Source organism: Ailuropoda melanoleuca, chromosome X (assembly GCF_002007445.2).
Source record: "Ailuropoda melanoleuca isolate Jingjing chromosome X, ASM200744v2, whole genome shotgun sequence".
Taxonomy (NCBI): domain Eukaryota; kingdom Metazoa; phylum Chordata; class Mammalia; order Carnivora; family Ursidae; genus Ailuropoda; species Ailuropoda melanoleuca.
This window is the reverse complement of record NC_048238.1, coordinates 77,884,354-77,906,109: the sequence shown is the minus strand read 5'-3', so window position 1 is coordinate 77,906,109 and position 21,756 is coordinate 77,884,354. Positions and strand designations below refer to the sequence as shown.

At 41.1% G+C, this 21,756-nt stretch overlaps 1 protein-coding gene across 1 annotated transcript in view; it reads left to right on the top strand.

Moving 5' to 3' along the window:
- TRPC5 (transient receptor potential cation channel subfamily C member 5) overlaps positions 1 to 21,756 on the top strand; it is a 249,344-nt gene that overhangs the window by 112,293 nt on the left and 115,295 nt on the right. Inside the window, exon 4 of the mRNA XM_034649039.1 lies at positions 12,528 to 12,926. Coding sequence (XP_034504930.1) covers positions 12,549 to 12,926 — 378 coding nt within the window. The 5' untranslated portion in view covers positions 12,528 to 12,548. The remainder of the gene's footprint in view (positions 1 to 12,527; positions 12,927 to 21,756) is intronic.

The window sequence follows — 21,756 nt, the reverse complement described above, 5'->3', positions numbered from 1 at the left end:
CAAGATCCTATGTGAACACTGTCAATTTAGATTCCAAAGTGAAGGGGTAACAGAAAGGAGACAGACACTCATTTCTCATGGCCTGTGGAATCTGGGATGAAAGCCAGTCCCAAGACTAATAATCAGATGCAAGACTTTTAACCAATTACACTGCCTATTATTTACTGTAATCAGTGTCATCCCATTCTGCCTTTCCCTTGACTACTTCAAGGAACATCATTCAGACAAAGTGATAATGAGTGTTGAGCAACAGATTTAAACTTCCCGATTCAGATGAGTGACTTGAGGGAAACGAATATATATTTTTTTGTTCATGCCTTCCCTCTGGTGAAAATGAAAAGCATCCATTTAATCCAGCTGCCAGCAGTTGTACATAACTCCCCTGGATGTCAAAGAGAAAGGAATAAAGAGTTGAGGACCTTACAGAAATAAAAACACCACATGTCCATAGCCATGAAAATGCATTATGCAAATGAAAGTACCCATATTTTTGCATAGATACTGTGTATTTCTACTCTGCATTTGAAAAAGTCCTCTGTATTATGGACATTGTTGAGGTAGAAGAGACATTTGGGTCATCTAGCACTGTTCAGTTGGACTTCTGTTAATGATGAAAATGCTCTCTACCTATGCTGTTCACTATGGTAGTCATGAGTCATCTGTGGTTATTAACTGCTTGAAACGTGACTGGTGTAACTGCAGAACACAATTTTTTATTTCATTCCATTTTAATTCATATAAGTTTACACAGCTACATGTGGTTAGCCACTACTATACTGGACAGTAGAGATCTAGACCTTTCTCCACTCTAATTAGAAATTTCCTCTCCAGTTCCCCTGATCTCTTTGCACTCTCACTGAAGATCACATCCATGCCCAAAACCTCCAGTTACCTTATAATGATGGTACTTAATCTCGACTGCATATTACATTCACTGGGGGTACTATCCTTAACCATCAGTGGGGAGGGATACTATGACCCAACCATGGATATTTTTTAAAAGGTCCTCAGGTGATTTTAATGTGCAGTCAGACTTTAGAACTTTTGATCAATATGCTGATGACTCCCAATTCTATATCACCGGATCTCAGGGCTGTGCTCCACATGCTGACTGGATCTTTTCTTTCTGATTCTCCTCCAGCCCAAAAAAACCCTCAAACACCAATATATCTAAATGGAATATCATTATCTAGTATTGCCCTCACCCAAATCCTTCAAACTTTAGTTACTGGACTTATTTCTTCCATTTTGCTATTTGTTCTTTATATGTCTTATGTATTTCTTATTTCTCAGTTTCTTCATTACAGCCTTCCTTTGTGTTTGTTTTCTTTTATAATTTATCATTCTGATTCACTTCTCATTTCCTATTCTATATATTTTTTTAAGTAAACCCTACCCCCAACATGGGACTTGAACTCGTGACCCCAAGATCAAGAGTCTCATGCTCTACTGACTGAGCCAGTTAGATACACCAGGAGGGGTCTCTTCTAAATGTTTTTAATTATTTTGTTAGTGGTTACCCTTGGGACTAAAATCAACGTCTTCAATGTATAGCAAGCTAGTTTCAATTAATAATTTATTTGCAGGAGTATAAAAACTCTGTTCCTATGCAGCTCCATTCTTCCCCCTCTATGTTGTTATTGTTAAAGCTTACATCTTTATATACTGTGTGTCCATTAACATAGATTTATAATTTTTGTTCTATGCATTTGTCTTTTAAATCATATATAGAGGTGTGCCTGGGTGGCTCAGTCAGTTAAGCATCTGCCTTTCGCTTGAGTCATGATCCCAGGGTCCTGGGATCGAGCCCTACATCGGGCTCTCTGCTCAGTGGGAAGCCTGCTTCTCCCTCAGCCTGCCACTCTGCCTGCTTGTGCTCACTTTCTGTGTCAAATAAATAAATAAAATCTTTAAAAAATAAATAAATAATATATGAAAAAAAAAGAAGACTTACAAAACAAAAGTACAAGAATGCTGGCTTTTATATTTAGCTGTGTATTTATCTTTATCATTGTTTTTTATTTCTTCATATGGTTTTGAATTGTTGTCAAACCTGAAGGATTCCCCTGAGCATTTCTTGTAGGGCAGGTTTACTAGCAATCAACTCCTTCAGCTTTTGTTTATCTGGGAATGTCCTAATTTCACCTTCATTTTTGAAGGACAGTTTTGCAGGATATAGAATTTAGGTTGAGAAGGCTTTTTTTTTTCCTTTCAACATTTTAAACATATTACCCCACTGCGTTCTGGCTTCTATGGTTTCTGAAGAGAAATTACCTCTTGAGTTTATTGAGGATCCCTTGTCTGTGACAAGTCACTTCTCTTGCTACTTTCAAGATTCCTTCTATGTCTTTGTCTTTTGATAGTTCAATTTTTATGTGTCTGTGTGGAATCTCTTCAAGTTTAGCCTTCTTGGAGTTTGTTAACCTTCTTGGATATATAGATTTATGTATTTCATCAAATTTTGGAACATTTTGGCCATTATTTCCTCAAATATACTTTCTGCCACGATTTCTCTCTCTTCTTCTACAACTCCCATTATGCATTGTTTGGTACACTTGGTAGTGTCTCACATATATCTGAGGTACTATTCATTTCTCTTCATTCCTTTTTACTTTCTGCCCCTCAGACAGGATAATTTCAATTGATATATCTTTAGTTTCACTGATTCTTTCTTCTGCTTCCTCAAATCTGCTGTTCAGCATTTGACAAATACTACTAGGAAAATTCTACTGAGAAAATTCCAAGGGGGAAGGAAGTATAAAACAGAGGTAAACCTGGGGTGCCTCGATGACACATTCAGTTAAGCATCTGACTCTTAGTTTTGGTTCAGGTTGTGATCTCAGGGTCATGATATTGAGCCCCATATTGCGTTCTGTGCTCAGCACAGTCTGCTTAGAGTTTCTCTTTCCCTCTCCTTCTGCCACTCCCCACCTCTCTCTCTAAAATAAATAAATAAATCTTAAAAAAAAAACAAAGTCAATCCTCTCAGCTGATCCCTTTTTCTCATACAGCAATTCAGTACATATGTATTAACCTGTCAAAACATGTAATCACAATTCTTTGAGAACAAAATCTATATTGCCCTGCCTGGCACCAGCAAGCCACAATGAAGAATGTGGGCCACTGTCTCCATAGCTTTAGCCAAGCTAAGGAGATGGAGATGGTAGGCAGTTCAATAGAAATGCTCCAACATTCTCTTACCAAAATTTAGTAGCTTCTTTCTTCATTAAACACTAATTTTATAGTTTTAAGTTTTTATTAGTTACCAGAGTTCAGAAAAAGTTGATTCTGATCGTTTTTGCTGTGCTGGTTAATTATTGCATTAGTGGAGAGATCATTTTTGGAGTTCCCTACTTTGACATTTCTTTTTTTCTTAATCAAAAATTTTGTGGAAATATTTACACATTTATCCTTTCATTTAAACTGTAATTTTTTGTCCAGTTCCATATAAAATCTGAATGACATACTTTTTGTAATTTATATCTAAATTTAATTAAGAAATTATATTTTTATTAGTCTGAATCTTTCTATTCAGCAACATAGTGTGCTTCTCCATTCTCTTTTGTCTTGTTTTACCCCCTTCAATAACTTCTTTTACATGGGTCTTGTTCCTTTCTAAATAAATTAATTCCTGGATGTCTTAAGATGGCACTATTGTTCATTGGATTTCTTTCCATTTCAATTTCTGAGTGATGGTGATGATTATGGTTAAATTTTTTAAAGCTCTTGATATTTGCATATTTTTCTTACATTCTATCACCTTACCTTGTTAGCTCTAACAAATTTTTGTAAAGTTTTCTTGGGTGTTTTATTATACAATTATATTATGTAAATATAAAACTAAATTTGTCTCCTCTGTTAAATATTTATCATATTTTCATGTCCTCTTATTACAATAGCCAGAACCTTAAAATTGAATAATAGTGGCATCCCTGTCTTGTTCTTGATTTTAATGGCAACAGATCCAGTATTTCACAACTTATTATGATATTTATTATTGCTCTGAGGTAAATTGTGTTTTGTGTATAAGTAGTTTACTTCTGTTCCAATTTTACTTTAGTTTTTTTTAAATAGGTGCTGAGTTATATCAAATTACTTTTTTCATGTATTGATATAATCATGTTTTCTTTCCTTTAAGTCATTGACTTATTTACTAAATTGAATTGATAATTCCCTCATATTGAACCATGCTTGCAATCTTAGGACAAATTCCCCTTGGTCATAATGTATTATTCTTCAAATTCACTACTGCTTTATAGTTTGCTAATATTTTATTTAGAATTTTTGGAATTATTTTCATGACTGAAATAGTCTGTAGTTTTCATCTAGTTATCTTTATTAGATTTTGGCATTAATATTATGCTTGCTCTGTAGAATTATTTCTTTTTCCATAATCTGAATGATTTTTAGCCAGGCATGGTGGTGCGTGCCTGTAGTCCCAGCTAATCGGGAGGCTGAAGCAGGAGGATCACTTGAGCCCAGGAGTTCTAGGCTGTAGTGTGCTATGCCAATAGGGTGTTCGCACTAAGTTCGGCATCAATATGGTGACCTCCCAGGAGCAGGGGACAACCAGGCTGCCTAAGGAGGGGCAAACTGGCTCAGGTTGGAAATAAACTATTTTTAACATGAAGATAACCATCTGTATTTTTTAAAGTTCTATATATACAGCTGTGAAACTGTTTGAGCAGAATGACTTTTAATTGGTAGATATTTCAAACTATTTTAATTTCTTCTGTGATTACTAATCTGTTCAGTTTTTCCATTTATTTATGGTTTAATTTTGGTAATTTTTCAGAAAGTGCAGTCACTTAGGATGTGTTCAGCTTCTTGTAACACAAAAGCATGTGTAAAAGTGAGTTAACAAAAAGGGAGTTTTTATTTCACAACTAAAAGACTAGAGATTAAGCAGCTCCCAAATTGGTTAATTCAATGGCTCAAAAATATCATAAAGGACTTGATTGATGCCATCCTCAGCATGTAGGCTGAATCTCTTAGGTTAGCTATCCTCTTAGTTCCAAGGTGGCTACCAAAGTGTTTGGTGTCACAAGCAAATGACAACATTCAGAGGCAAAAAGGGAAATATTCCTTTTTACATGTCTTTTTCAGAACAAAGAAACCTTTCTCAGAAGCCGGCAAGGACATCTCATTGGCCAGAATTGCAACAAATTCTCAAAGGTCAATCACTGACTGAAGAAATGGAATTACCAATATTGACTTAGTCTTAGACTAATTAAGCCTCTTTCCTTGAGATGAAGGCAAGACTTCTTGCCTGAGTACATGGCTGCATTGAAGGGAGGAGGTTAAACACACAAACAAGAACTCTACAGACAGAACATTACCCCATCTCTAGCCTCACCATTATTTCATGTAATAATTCCATACAAATTTATTGAGAGCCTACTATGTGCCCGGCTCTGGGTATACAGTAGTAAACATGACAAATAAGGTTCTTGCTATTATGAAGTTTACATTTTGGTTGGGAGAGCTAGTTGTTAAAATAATAAAAAATATATAAATATGATCATTTCAAATAGTGGTAAGTTCTTGAAGAAAAACAAGTCAGGGTAATGAAATGGAGAGGAACATGTGAGAGGCTTGCTGCATTGGAAAAAGTGGTCTAGGAAGGCTTACTGAGGAGATGACATTTGATCTGAAGCCTACATGTTAAGAAAGAAATTATGAGGATCTGGTGGAAGATTATAGGCAGCAAAAGACATGTGCAAAGGTCCCAAGGTAGTCACATGCTTGAGGGGTATGAAGAATAGAAAGTCATTGTTCTCTTAAAATACCATTGTGCTGTGTCTGTTGCCTAGGATGACCATCCCTACACTGCTGTCTAGCAAACTCCTACCAACTTTTCAAGACATAGCTCAAATATTACTTTCTCTTCAACTACCTCCACAGGTAGAGTTAAACACTTCCTCCTTTGTGTCCCTACTATGTGTTAGAATCCTTATCATACCATAGTACGTTTAACGTATTTTCATTTTTTTTCTCCCTTGGGACAGGGAGTTGCTTAAGGGCAAGGGCTTTATCATTTAGCTATGTATATTGGTATTCCCCACTACCAAGTACTCTGGGCCTGACAAATAGTAGGTGCATAACAAGTATCTGTTGAATTGAAACACTCTATTTCTGGCACTGTCATATATAAAAGAGACCACTTTCATCAAAGTAGTTAAAAATGTAGACTCTGGAGTCAGAAGCTTGGCTCTAATCCCAAGCCACCAATTACTAGCTGTGTGAACTAAAGCAATTTACTTACCCTCTCTGTGCTTCAGGTTTCTTATCTGTGAGGTGGGAGATTATAATAGTAACTGTCTAAAAGTGAGGAATAGTTTATTTTATTTTTTAAAAGATTTTATTTATTTATTTATTTATTTATTTATTTGACAGAAAGAGAGTGAGAGAGCACAAGCAGGGGGAACAGCAGAAACAGAAGGAGAAGCAGGCTCCCCACTGAGCAGGGAGCCCGATGTGGGACTCGATCCCAGGACTCTGGGATCATGACCCAAGCCAAAGGCAGATGCCTAACCAACTGAGCCACCCAAGCACCCCTAAAAGTGAGGAGTAATTTAAATAATGTATGTAAAGCATTTAGTAACATAGTCTCTGACATATGATTAGTGCTTAATGTTAATTTATTATTATTTATAAATTAATGAAATTCTTGAATTGATAAGATTTATACAAACGACAAACAATACTGCAATACGCTACTATGCAGTGCCTCCTGAAACAAGACATATCTTGACCTCAACAAAGCACTGCTGCATATATGAATGAAGAAAAAATAGCCACAGTGTAATCTGTGCTGGCCTGACCATTCTAGAGCACTGGCTTCATTTCTGAGCATCATATTTAAAAAGAAACAAAATATAGTGTAACTAAAAGCATACCACTAGAATGATCATAATTCTAGAGAAGGGGAGACTCAAGAGTAGAGAGAGACATAAGAGCTGAAATTAAACATTTGAAGGGTTGTCATGGAGAAGAGTTTTGCTCAGTGCTCCTCTAGAGAAAAGAACTAGGGCAATGGAATAGAAGTTGTAGGCAGATGATTTCAGCTCAACATAGAAAAGCATTTGCTGAAAGTCAGCATTCACCACACAGGTTAAGAAAGTGGTGAGTAGAAGTGCTCATTAACTGAATGATCACTTAACAAGGATATTGTCAAGGGGACTTTTTCATTGGGCAAGGGATTATTCTAGATGACCTCTGAGGTCCCCTGCAAGAGGTTCAAGATCTGGACCTTTCTGGGAAAGATTAGTATTACTACATTAAAATTAAGAAGTTCTCAAAGTGGTACTATGAAAGGAGCCAAAATACTCTCAAAATCAATACCCCACCAAATGCGCACATGTGCATGCGCACACATACACACACACAGTCTTCCTATAACCAGCCCACTCCTGTGCCTTTGTACATAAAATTTCCACTTCAGTTACTTTTTGGATTGGGCATTCAAGGTTCCTCTTCAAACATAATTTTTTCCTAGAAGAGGTATGGCTTTAAGCCACCCAGCCATTTTCATCAGCTTCTAGCACAGTGTTGGGTACGTAGTCATTGAATGTACTCATTATCCACCATTTACACTTGAGATTGTACAAATTTATCCAATTAAATCTACTTGTCTTAAAGGGCTCTGAAGAGATGCAGAAGTGGATAGGCAGGCATGGATAAAGGTGAGAGGTCACAAGGGTTTCAGTATTCAACCTCAATCCTCATGGCACAGAGTGCAAGCCATGCACAGATACCACATCCCTCTAAAAGCACACTTGTTTTTAGTTAGGTGGAAAGCAAGGCTTTCCTCCTCACAGACAAAGTCGAGCTGGGCAGTGATCTGGGCTGGGATTTGCGCCCTGGCCTTCTGCCCAGCCCATTGATTTAGCTCTTTAAATCGCATCACTTAAGCCTACAAATGTCACAGATCCCATTAGACAATCTCCTTTGGCTAGCAGCACAGAAAAGAGAGAACACGATAAGCCCCCTGAGGCAACCTGTTAGACCATTCCTAATGTTCCTTACTTGGTGGACTACGTTGGAGTGAGATTCACTTGTAGAAATGGCATGAAGTGCCAGCCGGTTTTGTTTTGTTCAGTTAAGAACACACCTCAAGGCCAGTGCATAATGATGTTAGCCAACCTCATTTCTTGGCTTAGGTTAATGGCAAATGAGTACAATCTGCCAAGTATAAAGGTAAAGAGTGACGGGAAGGAACCTGCTCAATAATACATCCTCAAGAAATGCCAGAAACTCTATCATTAGCTATTTGTTCCCAGAATAATGGCAGAGTAGGACTAACAGCTTATGAAGAAAGGATTGGTCTCAGCCTGAAGGAAGGCTGAGCCTAAACCTGTAAGTAAGGGTCACATGGCATCGGCTGTGGGGAATGGAAGTAGGGCACTAGGTAATTCATTAGATGTCTACATAAGCCTACATGTAGACAGACAATGCAGGGAACCCATTTTACATCATTGTCAATGTGTAGTGTCAAGGTGGGCATGGATACATAAAAGAGGTTCCTAAGGCTGGACACCAGGCCTCTCCTTTCCCCTTCACCACATCTTCCCTGCCCTTCTAGACCCATGTCTCTGTGCTCCCAAGGCCACAGGAACTTTCCTCCTCAAGGAATCCACATTAAGATGTTAATAGCTATTAGTCACATGGTTTTTTTTATTCCTTCCAGGGGTAGTTTTAGAGATGTAGTGCCTTAAAGCAAAGGAGTGATTCCCTAATAGTATACTCTCCGGCAAACCTCCGGAGGAAATATTTTTCTCTAAGGGGAATACTATGAGGCTTCTCATAGCACAGCTCACTGGAAATGTAATAGACCAGATCAATTTCAAATGCAAGAGATGAAAAGTAAATCTAGACTCTGAATTGACTATATATAATCCAATTATACTTACTTCAAGTCTCAAATTACCGTGATTTTACTGTCCTCTCTCTTCACTACTATAACCCACACATCTGGCACATAGTGAAAGTTCAATGAATGGTACTGCTTGTCGCCTTCATTATTACTACTATTAGCACAGGAAGCAGTAGTAGTAATAGTACTACCCTGGCACAGTGCCTGGGACATATTAAGTATTCAAAACTCTACTAATTATTTTGTTGCACCAGCTGCTGGCACAGTGCCTGGCATATAATAAGGCGCCGATTTAGTTAGTTCCCTTCCTTCTCATCTTGCAGTAGGATACATTTGTCTTCAGTCTATCCCACAGCTTTGCCCTACGGAAGTGGACAAGATCTTCCTGCAGCAACAGTGCTTAGCACAGCACCACCTGTGACACCATCTGAAAAGACATCTAGCCTTTTCTCCCATGGTAACCTCTTAAGTGAAAAATGGGCAGAAAATATTTAAGGTCATTTTTCAGATGGGAAAACTGAGGTTATGAGCTCTTGCCTTGGAAATTTAGTTCACCTCTAATCTTTGTATCTTATTATAGCCTGAAAAATATGCCCCCCCCCCAACTAGGCCATGATCGATCTCACAACTGTTGTTCTTATGCTCTACGGTGCCTGGCCTACCCTCACATTTTCACATGTAATTCATCTTCCAAAGACTGGCTTAAGAGCTACTTCCTCCATGAAACCTTCTCTGAGATCTCCAGCCCTCACCAAGCCCTTTCTAAAATCCCAAAGCATCAAATCAGTGCCATATAATTTAGTACTTCATTCTGTGATCCTTCCAACCCTCCTCAGCTAGATTGTATTTGCTAAACATTCATTTGTCTATCACACATCCTGTTCCAGACCCTGTGTGAGTACTCAGAAGGCAGGAATCAAGGTACTCTTACCTTAGTGGCAGAAAGACAAGCATGAAGTTAGACGACATTGGAGAAATGTCATCCAAGTACCAGTGGAGAACTCAGAGGGAGATTGGCTAACTTTCTGAAGGTGTTGGGGGAAAAGTTCACAGAAGAGAACTATGAGCAAGGTGCTGAAGCTGAGAAGGTATTTGTTAGGTGGAGAGAGTGGGATGAAGTTATATGCAAAGATATGGTCATAAAAGGGCAACTCAGAGATTACGGCTCAGTATGGCTAGAACTTAAGGTGGGATGGAGAGAGATGAGAGAATATCATGGAAGGTTTAGTAATTTGTTCATCAAATATATATCAAGCAGATATCCAGGGCATGCGAGGAACTTGGCTAGGTGCAGGTGCTATAAAAACAGGACAGGTGGAGTCCCTGAACTTGAGCTTTAAAGCAAGTTGGACAGAAGAAATAATTATCCAGTAAGACAAAGAAATATGTATCTACCAATCGTGATAAGCATTAAGAAGGAATAGAGTGGAAAGAAGATTATGAAGGAACTACTTTAGACAAGGTGGCTAGTGAGGGATGCTGTGAGGAAGTGACATTTTGAGGTGTGAGAGATGAAGAGAGCTGGAGAAGAGCATTCCAGGAGGTAATCAAAGGTCTTGAGGTGGCAAAAAAGTTTGGCATGTTGGGAGAATCAAAAGAAGTCCCACAAGGCTAAAGAGTAGTGGATGAGGGTGAGAAGTTGAAGACGTAAACACAAGCCCAGACCTAGGAGACCTCAGAAAGGAATGTTGATTTCATCACAAGAGCAGCAGGAAACTAATCAAGGAGGAGTGAAATGGAATCAGATGTGTGTTTCATGGGATAACTTGGGGGTGGTGTGGAAGACCATGTGGAGGAGGAGAATGGAGTCAGGATGACCAACTGTAAGGTTGTGGAATGGTTTGGGTGAGAGATGATGAAGACATGGACCTATTCTTTCATACCCTCTTAAAGTGACTAGCATAGTACAAGGCACAATGCATGCTTCCAGTGTGTTCACATTGATTAACTAAATAAATATAAACCGAATCAAGTCGTTGAGTCTCTTCAGGAGATCACACTGTCTCTTCTTTCTCCTCCCTGTTTGTTTGTAATGGAGATGGGGAGGAAGGGAGGCAGTCTACAATTAGTATTATTAAAGTCATTTGCTGTTTAGTGACAAATGCTTACTCTAAGTGCCACTTCCCTTTAGCCACTGCTGAGTTGCTTGAAAGTAGCACAGAAAAATATCAGTGCTTCTTGAGACAGCCAAACAGTACCCTGCTCTCCTGAGACTTGGATGCAGAGAGAAATTTGTCATTTGGGCCTGTTCAGGGCAAGAGGTGACACTCACCTTCAAATACCAACTTCCCAGAAGATCATAAGCACATGAATTGCAAATGTCACTTGGTATAATATATGCTCTCCCTTTGCCAAAGCAGGGATGTCGTTACCTAGAAAAGTGAGGCAAATGTTTGTGGAAGCTTCATGTGTTCATCTTCTCTTCCATCCAGGAGATGAGACAAGTGGCCCTTTATCACATTTCCATTTCCTTTTGCTGGCAAAAACAGTTCAGTAATGAGACACTTAAATCAGTCCAAACTTAGCCTCCAGAGGGTCCTGGAGGTCCCAGGGATGGGAAGGAAAGGGGAGACAATCACCTTATGGATCTGAGCCTTATCTTCTCCCCTGGGGAGGATAACCATTCCTATCTCACAGGGCTAATACAAGGAGTCAGTAAGGATCAAGCATGAATTTGATCTGTAAACTACAAGGCAAGAACTCTATACTGTTATTCATTCTATACAATTGAAGGCAAAGACTGTCTTTTTCTTCTTGGTTTCCCAGAGAAAGTTAAACACATTGTAGGAATTCAATAATAGTTTTTACTTTAAAATCAATTCCATTAAAATCTGGTTTTAGATGTGGTGCATATAAAATAGACCATTCTCTTCTCAGAACTGAATCAAACAGATTATCAGATCCATCAGCTCCTTGGTTTCAAGTGGTAGAGGAAAAAATCATGAATAGGAAGAGGGGGTACTTGACTGTGGTCTATTGGAGCCAATAGCTGTTCCCCAGTGAGCAGCAGCCAGAAGCAGGGTTTCAGTTAGCATGAAAACCAGATTTCAATCCAGAGTCTACATCTGGGACAGCTGCAAATGTAACCCTGAAAATCAGCTCAGGCCCATGGGCCCAGGGCCTAAAGGAAACTGGCCAAAGGTAACTCCAACTTTGCATCATCAATCAGAAGTATTATCATGAGTATCTTCAGACAGCAGAAGGGAAAGAAGGAATTAATTTGTGCCATGTCTTAGGAGGTTTACACTGTGCCAGTTGCTTTGATAATATATTATCTCATCTGACTCTCACAAGAGCTTTATGAGGAAGGAATTATTCTTTAGCGCAGGGCCTGGTACACAGTAAGCAGTAACTAAGTGATAACTGCTATTAATGCTATTAATATCAATAACCTTAATAATAATAAACCAAAGCACAGTGGGCTTGAATAACTTGTCCAAGGTCACAGAGTTGGTAAAGCTAGGATTTGAACCCAGGTCTTTCCCACCCAAAAGCCTGGAATTTTTTTGCTATACCGTTTTGCAGGAAGAGAAAGACGGTGGTGTGAAAACAGTTGATTTTCCAACCCTTTAGCCAAGCTGCCTCCATAAACTGACTACTTGAGACCTCCAGGCACCTAAGACTCTCTTTCGTCTCCCTCTCTCTCACTCAGGTTGCTAAATTGCTATGAACCATGGCCCAACTGTACTACAAAAAAGTCAACTACTCACCATACAGAGATCGTATCCCCCTGCAAATTGTGAGGGCTGAGACTGAGCTCTCTGCAGAAGAGAAGGCTTTCCTCAATGCTGTGGAGAAGGGAGACTATGCCACTGTGAAGCAGGCCCTACAGGAGGCTGAGATCTACTACAATGTCAACATCAACTGCATGGATCCTCTGGGCCGGAGTGCCCTCCTCATTGCCATTGAGAATGAGAACCTGGAGATCATGGAGCTACTGCTGAACCACAGCGTGTATGTAGGCGATGCATTGCTCTACGCCATCCGCAAGGAGGTGGTGGGTGCTGTGGAGCTTCTGCTCAGCTACCGACGGCCGAGTGGAGAGAAGCAGGTAAGAGAAATCCCTACGGGCTGGGGAAACAGCCTGGAAGAGTAAGTCCCCAAGATCAGAATCCTGGAAACTAGGGAAGGTTAGGTAGGCTGAAGTTAAGAATCCCTAACATTGCCCTCCTTAATACCCATCACCAGCCTATCCCATTCCCCGCCCCCGCCAAGCCCTCAGTCTGTATTAAGGAGGGCACGTATTGCATGGTGCGCTGGGTGTTATACGCAAGTAATGAATCATGGAACTGTACATCAAAAACTAGGGATGTACTGTATGGTGACTAACATAATATAATAAAAAAATTATTACAAAAAAAGAAAAGTAAAAAAAATTTAATTAATTTTAAAAAAAAAGAATCCCTAACATCGCAACCCTCTGCTCTCAGAAATAGCATCAGTCATCTTGGTTGGTATCCTAGAGCTACCTGCATGGTCCGCACTGAGTTTTCCTCATTTGCCTTTTCCTTGTGAGCACTTGCCCATATACATTCAATACTTAGCAACTGAAGGGTGCCTGGGTGGCTCAGTTGGTTAAGTGTCTGCCTTTGGCTCAATCATGATCCCAGGGTCTCTGCTCAGCAGGGAGCCTGCTGCTTCTCTCTCTCTTTCTCTCTCTCTCTCCCTCTCCCCACTCATTTCCCCCCCACCTTTCTCTCTCTCTCTCTCAAATAAATAAATAAAATCTTAAAAAAAAAAAAACTTAGCAACCCGAAAATGTGTGTTCCATTTCCAGAATATCCAAGCTCCTTCTACCCTCCCTACCCTCTGTTCTCTAGCTTTATTTTCTTCCTCTACTCAAAGGTTACATTTTAGAAAGAAGAGACCAAACACAGATGTGGGGTTTGTCCTCACCAGCCTCTCTCCTGGAGAATGACGAAAGGCCTTTAAATGTGAGTGCTACGGTATACGTGCAGACAGGTACAGGGGCTCACGTATTCTCCCAGTACCTGTGATGCAACTGCATTCCACCCCTAAATGTTTAGGGTTTTGCCTCTGAGACTCTCCTACCCTCCAAGGCACTTAGGCTTAATATTCTGGAATCATCTTTGAGTCCTTCCTTTTCCTTGCCTCTGTGTCCAATCCCCAAGGCCTATGGTTTCTTCTTCCCCAATCTCTCTTTCATACTTTCTTTCCTCCCACCACTCTGCCTGTACTCCTCATCATCCCTCTCCTAGATAAGTGATTCTCAAAGTGTGGTTCCTGGACCAGCAGCATTAATTAGCATCACAAGGGGAACTTGTTGGAAATGCAAATTCTCAGGCCCCACCACAGATTGATGAAATCAAAAACTCTGAGGGTGAGGCCCAGCAAGCTATGCGTTGACCAGCCCCTCCAGGAGACTCCTGGTGCACACTCAGGTTTAAGAACCACTATCCTAGACTAACATGAAAATCTTCTAACTGGATTCCCTGCCTGTAGAACCCTTTCTTTCTCACAAGCCATCCTGAGCAACAATGCTGGCTTATTCTCCCCAGTTCAGCACAACAATCCTGTCATTCCTGTCCATGCTTTCAGTGACTACAATGTCTCATTACAAGAGAAACCAACACATGAAGTCTAGCACTCAATACCCTTCAGTAATGGTCTTTTCCAGTCCTGTCTCCTGCAAGTTTCTCCTAAACCCCTCAAGTCAGACAGGTCTCTTCGCTCTCTATCTTTGGAGCATAGTAGGGACAAAGAAAATACAGAGCAAAAATAGTACAAATCAAACCCCAAATTGCAAATTGCTTAGATAAGGAAAACACTTGACATCAAACATTATGGGATATGACCAAAGCTTGATTTAAGGGAATTAACAGCTTTACTACTTTCCTGCCCAGTTAGACAAAAAGGAATGGAAGTAAGCTAAGTGATAACACATAGATTAAGCATTGGAATGGAGACAGCAGAAAGACAGTAGATTAAATTAAAAGATTACTTTCTTTGAGTAAAAGCCCTGAATGCCCCCATTCTCCATCAGCACTTAATATAGTGCAGCTGTTTCCCCACACTAGGAAAGTGCCTGTAATAACACAGGCACTCAATAAATACTTATTTTATGAACAAATAGTATGCAGCCAGCACTGTGCTAAGCATCTTACACCACTGAGCTCATTTAATTCCCCCAGCAACTCTGTTAGGTAGACACTATAATGACTGCCCCCATTCTACCAATGAGAAAAATCAAGTCACACTTGAATCAGTTGTCCAAGATCACAGTGTCAGAGCCAGGATTCGAACCCAGGCAACCAAATTCCTAAACCCACCCACTTAACCACTTGATTATACTGCTTCCATAGCAATCTAAGTCTTGGGATGTCCAGCATAGGAGTTCTGAGACTAGGGTTGATCAGTGAAGGGTAGAGAGCTCTCTGGAAAGGACAGGCCAAAATTTGGATGAATAGCAAAGTAGAGAATTGTGGACATGTTCCCTACTCAGTCTGTGTCACGAATCCCATCAAAACTGATTTGTTCTGTGCCCTGTTTTCCCACAGTCCTGCTAAGGGGAGTGATTTACTGTGTTACTCTGAACTAAGACTTACCCAGATACCCTGCTCTATAATGACCTTGCCCACCTCTGAGATTATGTAGTCATTAGCTCTATCCTTCCGTTGACACCAATCACAAGCTACTACATATTATTGGCCAGCCTTACTTGCCTAAATGGCTAGTCTCTGTAACTAGATTGTTTCTTTTTCCTTTTTTAAAGATTTTATTTATTTGTAAGAGAGAAAGAGTGAGAGAGTGAGGGGGGAGCACAAGCAGGGGGAGGGGCAGAGGGAGAAGCAGGCTCCCCACTGAGCAGGAAACCTGATGTGGGACTCCATCTCAGGACCTTGGGATCATGACCTGAGCCAAAGGCACACACTTAACCAACTGAGCCACCCAGGCATCCTAGATTATTTCTTCAATGTCAGGCATAGCCTAATGCCCAATCATTTCCATGTTTTTCCCAATAGTACCCAACCCAGTGCCTAGTATATAATAGATGATATATAAATATTTGCTGATGAATAAGAAGGAGTTACATGTATCCGTCAGAAAACTGTATGGCTAGCTGATTGAACAAGACATCGTAGACTTTCATATTCAATCCCATTTAGCTTTATAACTGTGGTGAAAGATAGGAGAGCACAGGGGAGTTTCCAAAGAGGAGGCTAGCAATACCAACCCTATCTGATTTTTGAAAGTAGGCTATGTCCTTATTTGATGGCCCCTATCTCCCCAGTCTTTCCCCTGTGCTCTGGCAAACTCTGAGGAAGAAAGTCACCAGGAGAACTTACTCTAAAGTACAATCTAAGGCATGACCTCCCCTGGAGAAAGGCAGTCCTTAACTCACAGGAATGAACCACTAATGGTGAAATGTCAGGCATATGGAAGAGGGGTGAAGCTGTTTGGGACAGGCTGTCTTTTCCCAAGATCCTTTCAAACACACTGCCAATATAAGACCTCCTTTGTCCTTACTCCAAAATCACACCATATATACAAACGCACAAAACCATCAGCCCCATCCCCAAGTCTTTTCTGAAAGCTTTCTTTTCCCACTCCCCTCTCTCTCCCAATCCCCACCACCAGCCTCTGCTAAATTTTATTTTCTCTCATTGCTCTGACAATCACTGTGATAAGTCATATGTCAGTAACTATAACAACAGGCTGTCACAGTGCTGGAGTTCTGCCTTTCTGGGAGATAGAAATGGGATCTGTTTACCTGGGAACAATCAGGGATGTGAGCAAACACAGGCCTCCTGAAGGAGCACGGGTCCAGCTGGGTAGGCTACTCTCAGGAAGGAGCCCCTCCCACACACAGAATCCAAACACCTGGCCTTTTTCCTGGGCCCTCCCTCATCTCACCAAGGGACTGGGCACAGCTGACCTCCATCAGTCTTAGGTAGCTAAGTGAGTGCCCTTTTTGGCTTTACTGGGCAGCGTTTGGTCTCAGGCTAGCAGCAAGAACCCCTGGGCTCAGCCCATAGTGCTCTTCTCTGTCTTCTAGCCTATCAAAAGTGCTCTCAGATAAAGATCAGAGGCCAGGCATAAATGGCTGACACTGGCTTCGAGGATCAACACTCACATGGAAACCTGCGTTTTTCGTAGGGACCAAAACCCAAAGTAAAAATGGCGATGCTTTATCAGAATTTTCTGCACCAAACAAATATAAGACTCTGTGTGTGTGTTGTTAGTCTTTTTCTTCTTATGTGTGTGTTGTGCTGAGGTCTTCTTGCTGCTCCGGAAATCTGTCTCTCTTGGCAGCATCCACTCCCTGACCACCACAGCCTATTTCCTCAGTGGCAGATTTTGTGATTCCTCGGGGTAAACATTCTTAAGTAATTATCAGAATTCAAAAGTTTTGTACTACAGAAGGTTTAGCACCAGCCAATTTCTTATATATCAAGCCTTCTCCCTTTGGCCCACGGACTCTGGGACCCACCAGAGGAGCATCAGCAGCCAGAGGGGCCAAACCAGCTACAATCCAGAGCAGAGTCTTGCACCTGTGCCTGGTCAAAACCCGCTCAAAGATTAATCATGGCACGTGTGGAGAACCTGTCAAAATATGGATGCCTGAGCCCCTACAGAACCAGAATCTCGGGGTTTGAGCCTGGAACCCACATTTTAATAAGCCTCCTCTCACCCATTTCTAGGTAAGAGGTCTATGACCCTCTCTGTATTTGTTTCCTAGGACTGTCATAACAAATTCGCACAAAGTGGGAGGCTTAAAATAAAAGAAATGCATTCTCTCATAGTTCAGGAGGTCAGAAGTCTGAAATGAAGGTACCAGCAGGGCTGGTTCCTTTTGGAGGCCCTAGGAGAGAATCTGTTCCATTCCTTGGCTTGTAGCTGCATTAATCTCTGCCTCCATCATCACACAGAGTTCTCCTCTGTGTCTTTTCCCTCTGTCTCTGGGTCCTGATCTCCCTCTCCTTTCTCTTACAAGACACCAGCCATTGATTTGGGGCCCACCCTAATACAGGATGACCTCATTTTAACTTGACATCTGCAAAGACCCTTTTTCTAAATAAGGTCACATTCACAGGTGCTGGGGGTTAAGACTAGACAATATCTTTTGAGGGGACACCTTTCAACCCACTATATTCTCTATGAGAAATACTAGTCAGGCAAGTAGTTTTCAAACATTTTCAGAAGCAGAGCCTTTCATTAAATGAAATCCTGTCCAGACATAAAACAGACAAACAGACCCACGCAGAGCTGGCCTAGTTTATGTGCAGATCAGGGCCCGAAGCCCCACTTGTTCACACACACACACACACACACACACACACACACACACACACACACGGTCCTATACCTCCCTGGCCCCTGAAGAGCACGCATAGCTGGAAAACCACTCATCTCAAAGACAGAATGACAGACTCAAAACCAGAGTTTGAGGTGCTAACCAGCTTGTAGCTAACAGGGTGACCTTGGGCAAGGTACAAGATCTTCTACACATGTCTGGTTACAGAATCACCCTATGGCTTTGTTTCCTTATATATAAAATGAAGCTAACGATACCAGTCCCTACCTAATCTAGGGGCTTGTTGTTAGGAAGAAAGAAGATAAAGATATGTTAAAGTCTTTTGAAAAAAAAATGTAAACGCTAAACAGAGGTCAATAACTTATTCTTGGCTTCATTCCATCAGTTTGACTTGGCCTGTCATATTGTGTGAAGAGACCAGCTGGCAAGTGGCACTCATCACAAGGAACCACTAGTACAATGAGTGAGAGAGAGGCTGGTGAGCGAGCTGGCCCAGTTCACAGATTACCTCCTTCCGCCTGGCCTTGATGACAACGGTCTCCCTTCTGCTGTTAGACAAGCTGTATAACCTCAAAGTCATCCTTCCTCATTCACTGGTGTCTTTAAGGATTTAAGCAAAAAGGAGGTAGAGTTACTGGCCTCTGTATCAACAGCCCACCCAAAGAATTTTCTTTCTTGGTCACTTGCCTCAATGCAGGCAGGTGGAAAGAGGCTAAGCTAACCTTCTCCCCAAGGCCCACCCCTCTGGGCTCCAGCATAATTACTCATTTGTCTGTGGCAGATGGCTCCAAATTAAAATTGGTCTCACAGATGAGCTAGTGAGATTAAGTTTCAACAACACTCATAAGTGTTTGTGTTAAGATTATAGAAAATCAGGGGCGCCTGGGTGGCACAGCGGTTAAGCATCTGCCTTCGGCTCAGGGCGTGATCCTGGCGTTCTGGGATCGAGCCCCACATCAGGCCTCCCCCGCTATTAGCCTGCTTCTTCCTCTCCCACTCCCCGCTTGTGTTCCCTCTCTCGCTGGCTGTCTCTATCTCTGTCGAATAAATAAATAAAATCTTTAAAAAAAAAGATTATAGAAAATCAGCAACAAAACATTCCATTTACACCCTTCTATCTGACTCGTGGTCTCATGGAGAGATTGTACAGGGTGGAGGGGAACACTGAGGGCCTGGGCAAAGGTGACTGGAGCCCAGAGAGGAGAACTAAGGAGCCTAAACTCTAAGACTCAAACACTCAACATGAGAGCAGAAAGTAAAGGGGAGAATGGCAAAAATCACCCTGCTACTCATAGACAACCTGAAGTCATAGAAAGAACGTAGGCTTTGCAGTCAGCCACTTATTAGATGTGTTTCCTTGGACATATCACTTAATCTCTCCAAACCTCAGTTTCCTCATCTATAAATGGGAACAATGGAGTCTACTTCATAGAGGTAAAGTGAGAATCAAATGGAATATTGCACGTATATTACTTACAACAGTGCCTGACACATAGCCAATACTTGGAAGGGGTAACTAGTACTACTCCTACTCCTACTAGTTAGAAGTTATGCTGATATCACCTGCTGGCTAATCTCATGTATCCATTTTTTCAAAAACGTGGTAAGCACCCACTCGCACATAGTAGCTGAGAGTTCAGACTGAGCAACCTTGACAAATGTTTACCATGATTGAGCATCAGTTTCCTTATCTGTATAATGGGGATAATGATACTGCCTATGTCACAGATTGCTGCAAGATTTAAATACGAATTCTTTTTGAACATTTGGCATAATTTGAGGTACCTAGCATTCAATATATGAGACTTATATTCTTAGCATTAATACAAGATAGTATTAATATTATGAATTCTTTGTTACCTAAATTGCCCAATCTAACAGAAGGTATTCAGTCTTTGTCATGATCTGAGGAACAGCTTTAATTCTCTGTTTTTCATTCCAAAATCAAAGTTCTAGACCAAAAAAATGGGTTGTGCCAATCAACTCGAGATAATAAATTAGCCACTTCTTGGGAGGAGGAGGTCAGAATGATTGAATCACATCATAGTGGCCAAACTGATACACTGAGTTACTTCCTCTCGGGTATCTGTGCTGACTTCCAGTGGACAAGGCCTACTGCACTCCCAGAGCACAACTGTAGAGAGTTTAGAGATTATTTGGCCTGAAGTAACATTTCCAAGGTCACTCAGCTGAGTCCGAACTGGCACAAATGCTTCCGGTCTCCCAAGCCACTCTTTCCACAACTCCACTCTGCCTCGGAGTGACCATCAGAAGTGGTAACGATTACAACGAACCTGAAAATAAGCAAAGCAGCTCCAAGCAGTGTCTCTCTGGAACAACTCATTGATGACAGAGTCTCAGCAAATGATTAATTCTCTTCAGTTCTATTCAATTGTCTAAGTATTTTTGACTGCTAATTATATACCTCACAATAAAATTGAAAGATACAGTGAGTGCCCTCAAGAAATGTATAGTATTGTATGGAGAGCAAACATGCACATGCTGTCCCTCCAGTCGCTGCCCCTCTTAGTGAGCAGGGCCTTCTGTGCTCCAAGGGACACAAAAGATTTAAGGCAGTGATATTCACCTCTTGGGAAAAAAACCCACAATTACTTAAACTTGGTTTCAAGAAAACCAAGGGAGCTGGCTGCATAATACCTAACGAAGAAGAAACCATGAAGTAATATAAAAAACCAACCACTAAATAAAAACACCTGTGAGTTTGTAGCCATGCTTTCCTCCTCCCTCCCTTCAGGGCTACCACCAACTCAGGGTTTCCTTTCTAGAGCTTCGTGCTCATGGTTGTGTACAGCCCTAACATACACACGTCCAGCTAGGAAGTTTCCTATTCTCCTCTGTCCCAGGGCAGGTGTCTCTCATCTGCCTGTGATATCATCCCCTCCTCCTTCACCTCACATGTTTGATTGTCTAAAAGGCAGCCATTTTCTGTCTCCCTTTCACCCTAGACTCCTCATTGTTATTGGTTTTTCCAGCTCATAGCTCTTGTTACAAATTCAGTTCAAGTGTGAAATATCAGTGCAAAATCCAGATCTCTCCTTCCATCTCCCTTCCCAGCTGTCCTATCCCAGTGCACCAAGCACAACCCTGGTCCTTTCCATATGCCAACAAAAACCATGGGACAGAAATAGAACAGAGCAAACAAAGGTATACTACATCATCCAAAATGTGTGATGTGGACAATATATGAAGACATTCTGGACACAAGCAGACACACAGGTTTTAAGGGGGAACATTTTAAAAAATAGGCTTTGAACTGGAAAGGAAGAAAGAAGAGGATAACACACTGGTCAGAGGGAAGTGAATGAGCAATGTTGAAGGGAGTGGGCATGATGGTGGCCTATTCACAGTGGCTGCTGGAGTAAAGGGTTAGTGATGAAAGCAATGCTTGGAACTCCCTTACCCTCACAAGGTTAGCCTCATGATGGAAGGACCCACATACCTAATCCAGAGTCAGGTTTCTGTGCTCATCTATCTACCCTCCCTCTTGTCTTCTCTGATCATAGCTGGAGTAAAGGGGAATTAGTCTATAGTCACTGGTTGAGCCACTTCTTAGCTGAGACCTTGGTGAACAGTCACCAAAATC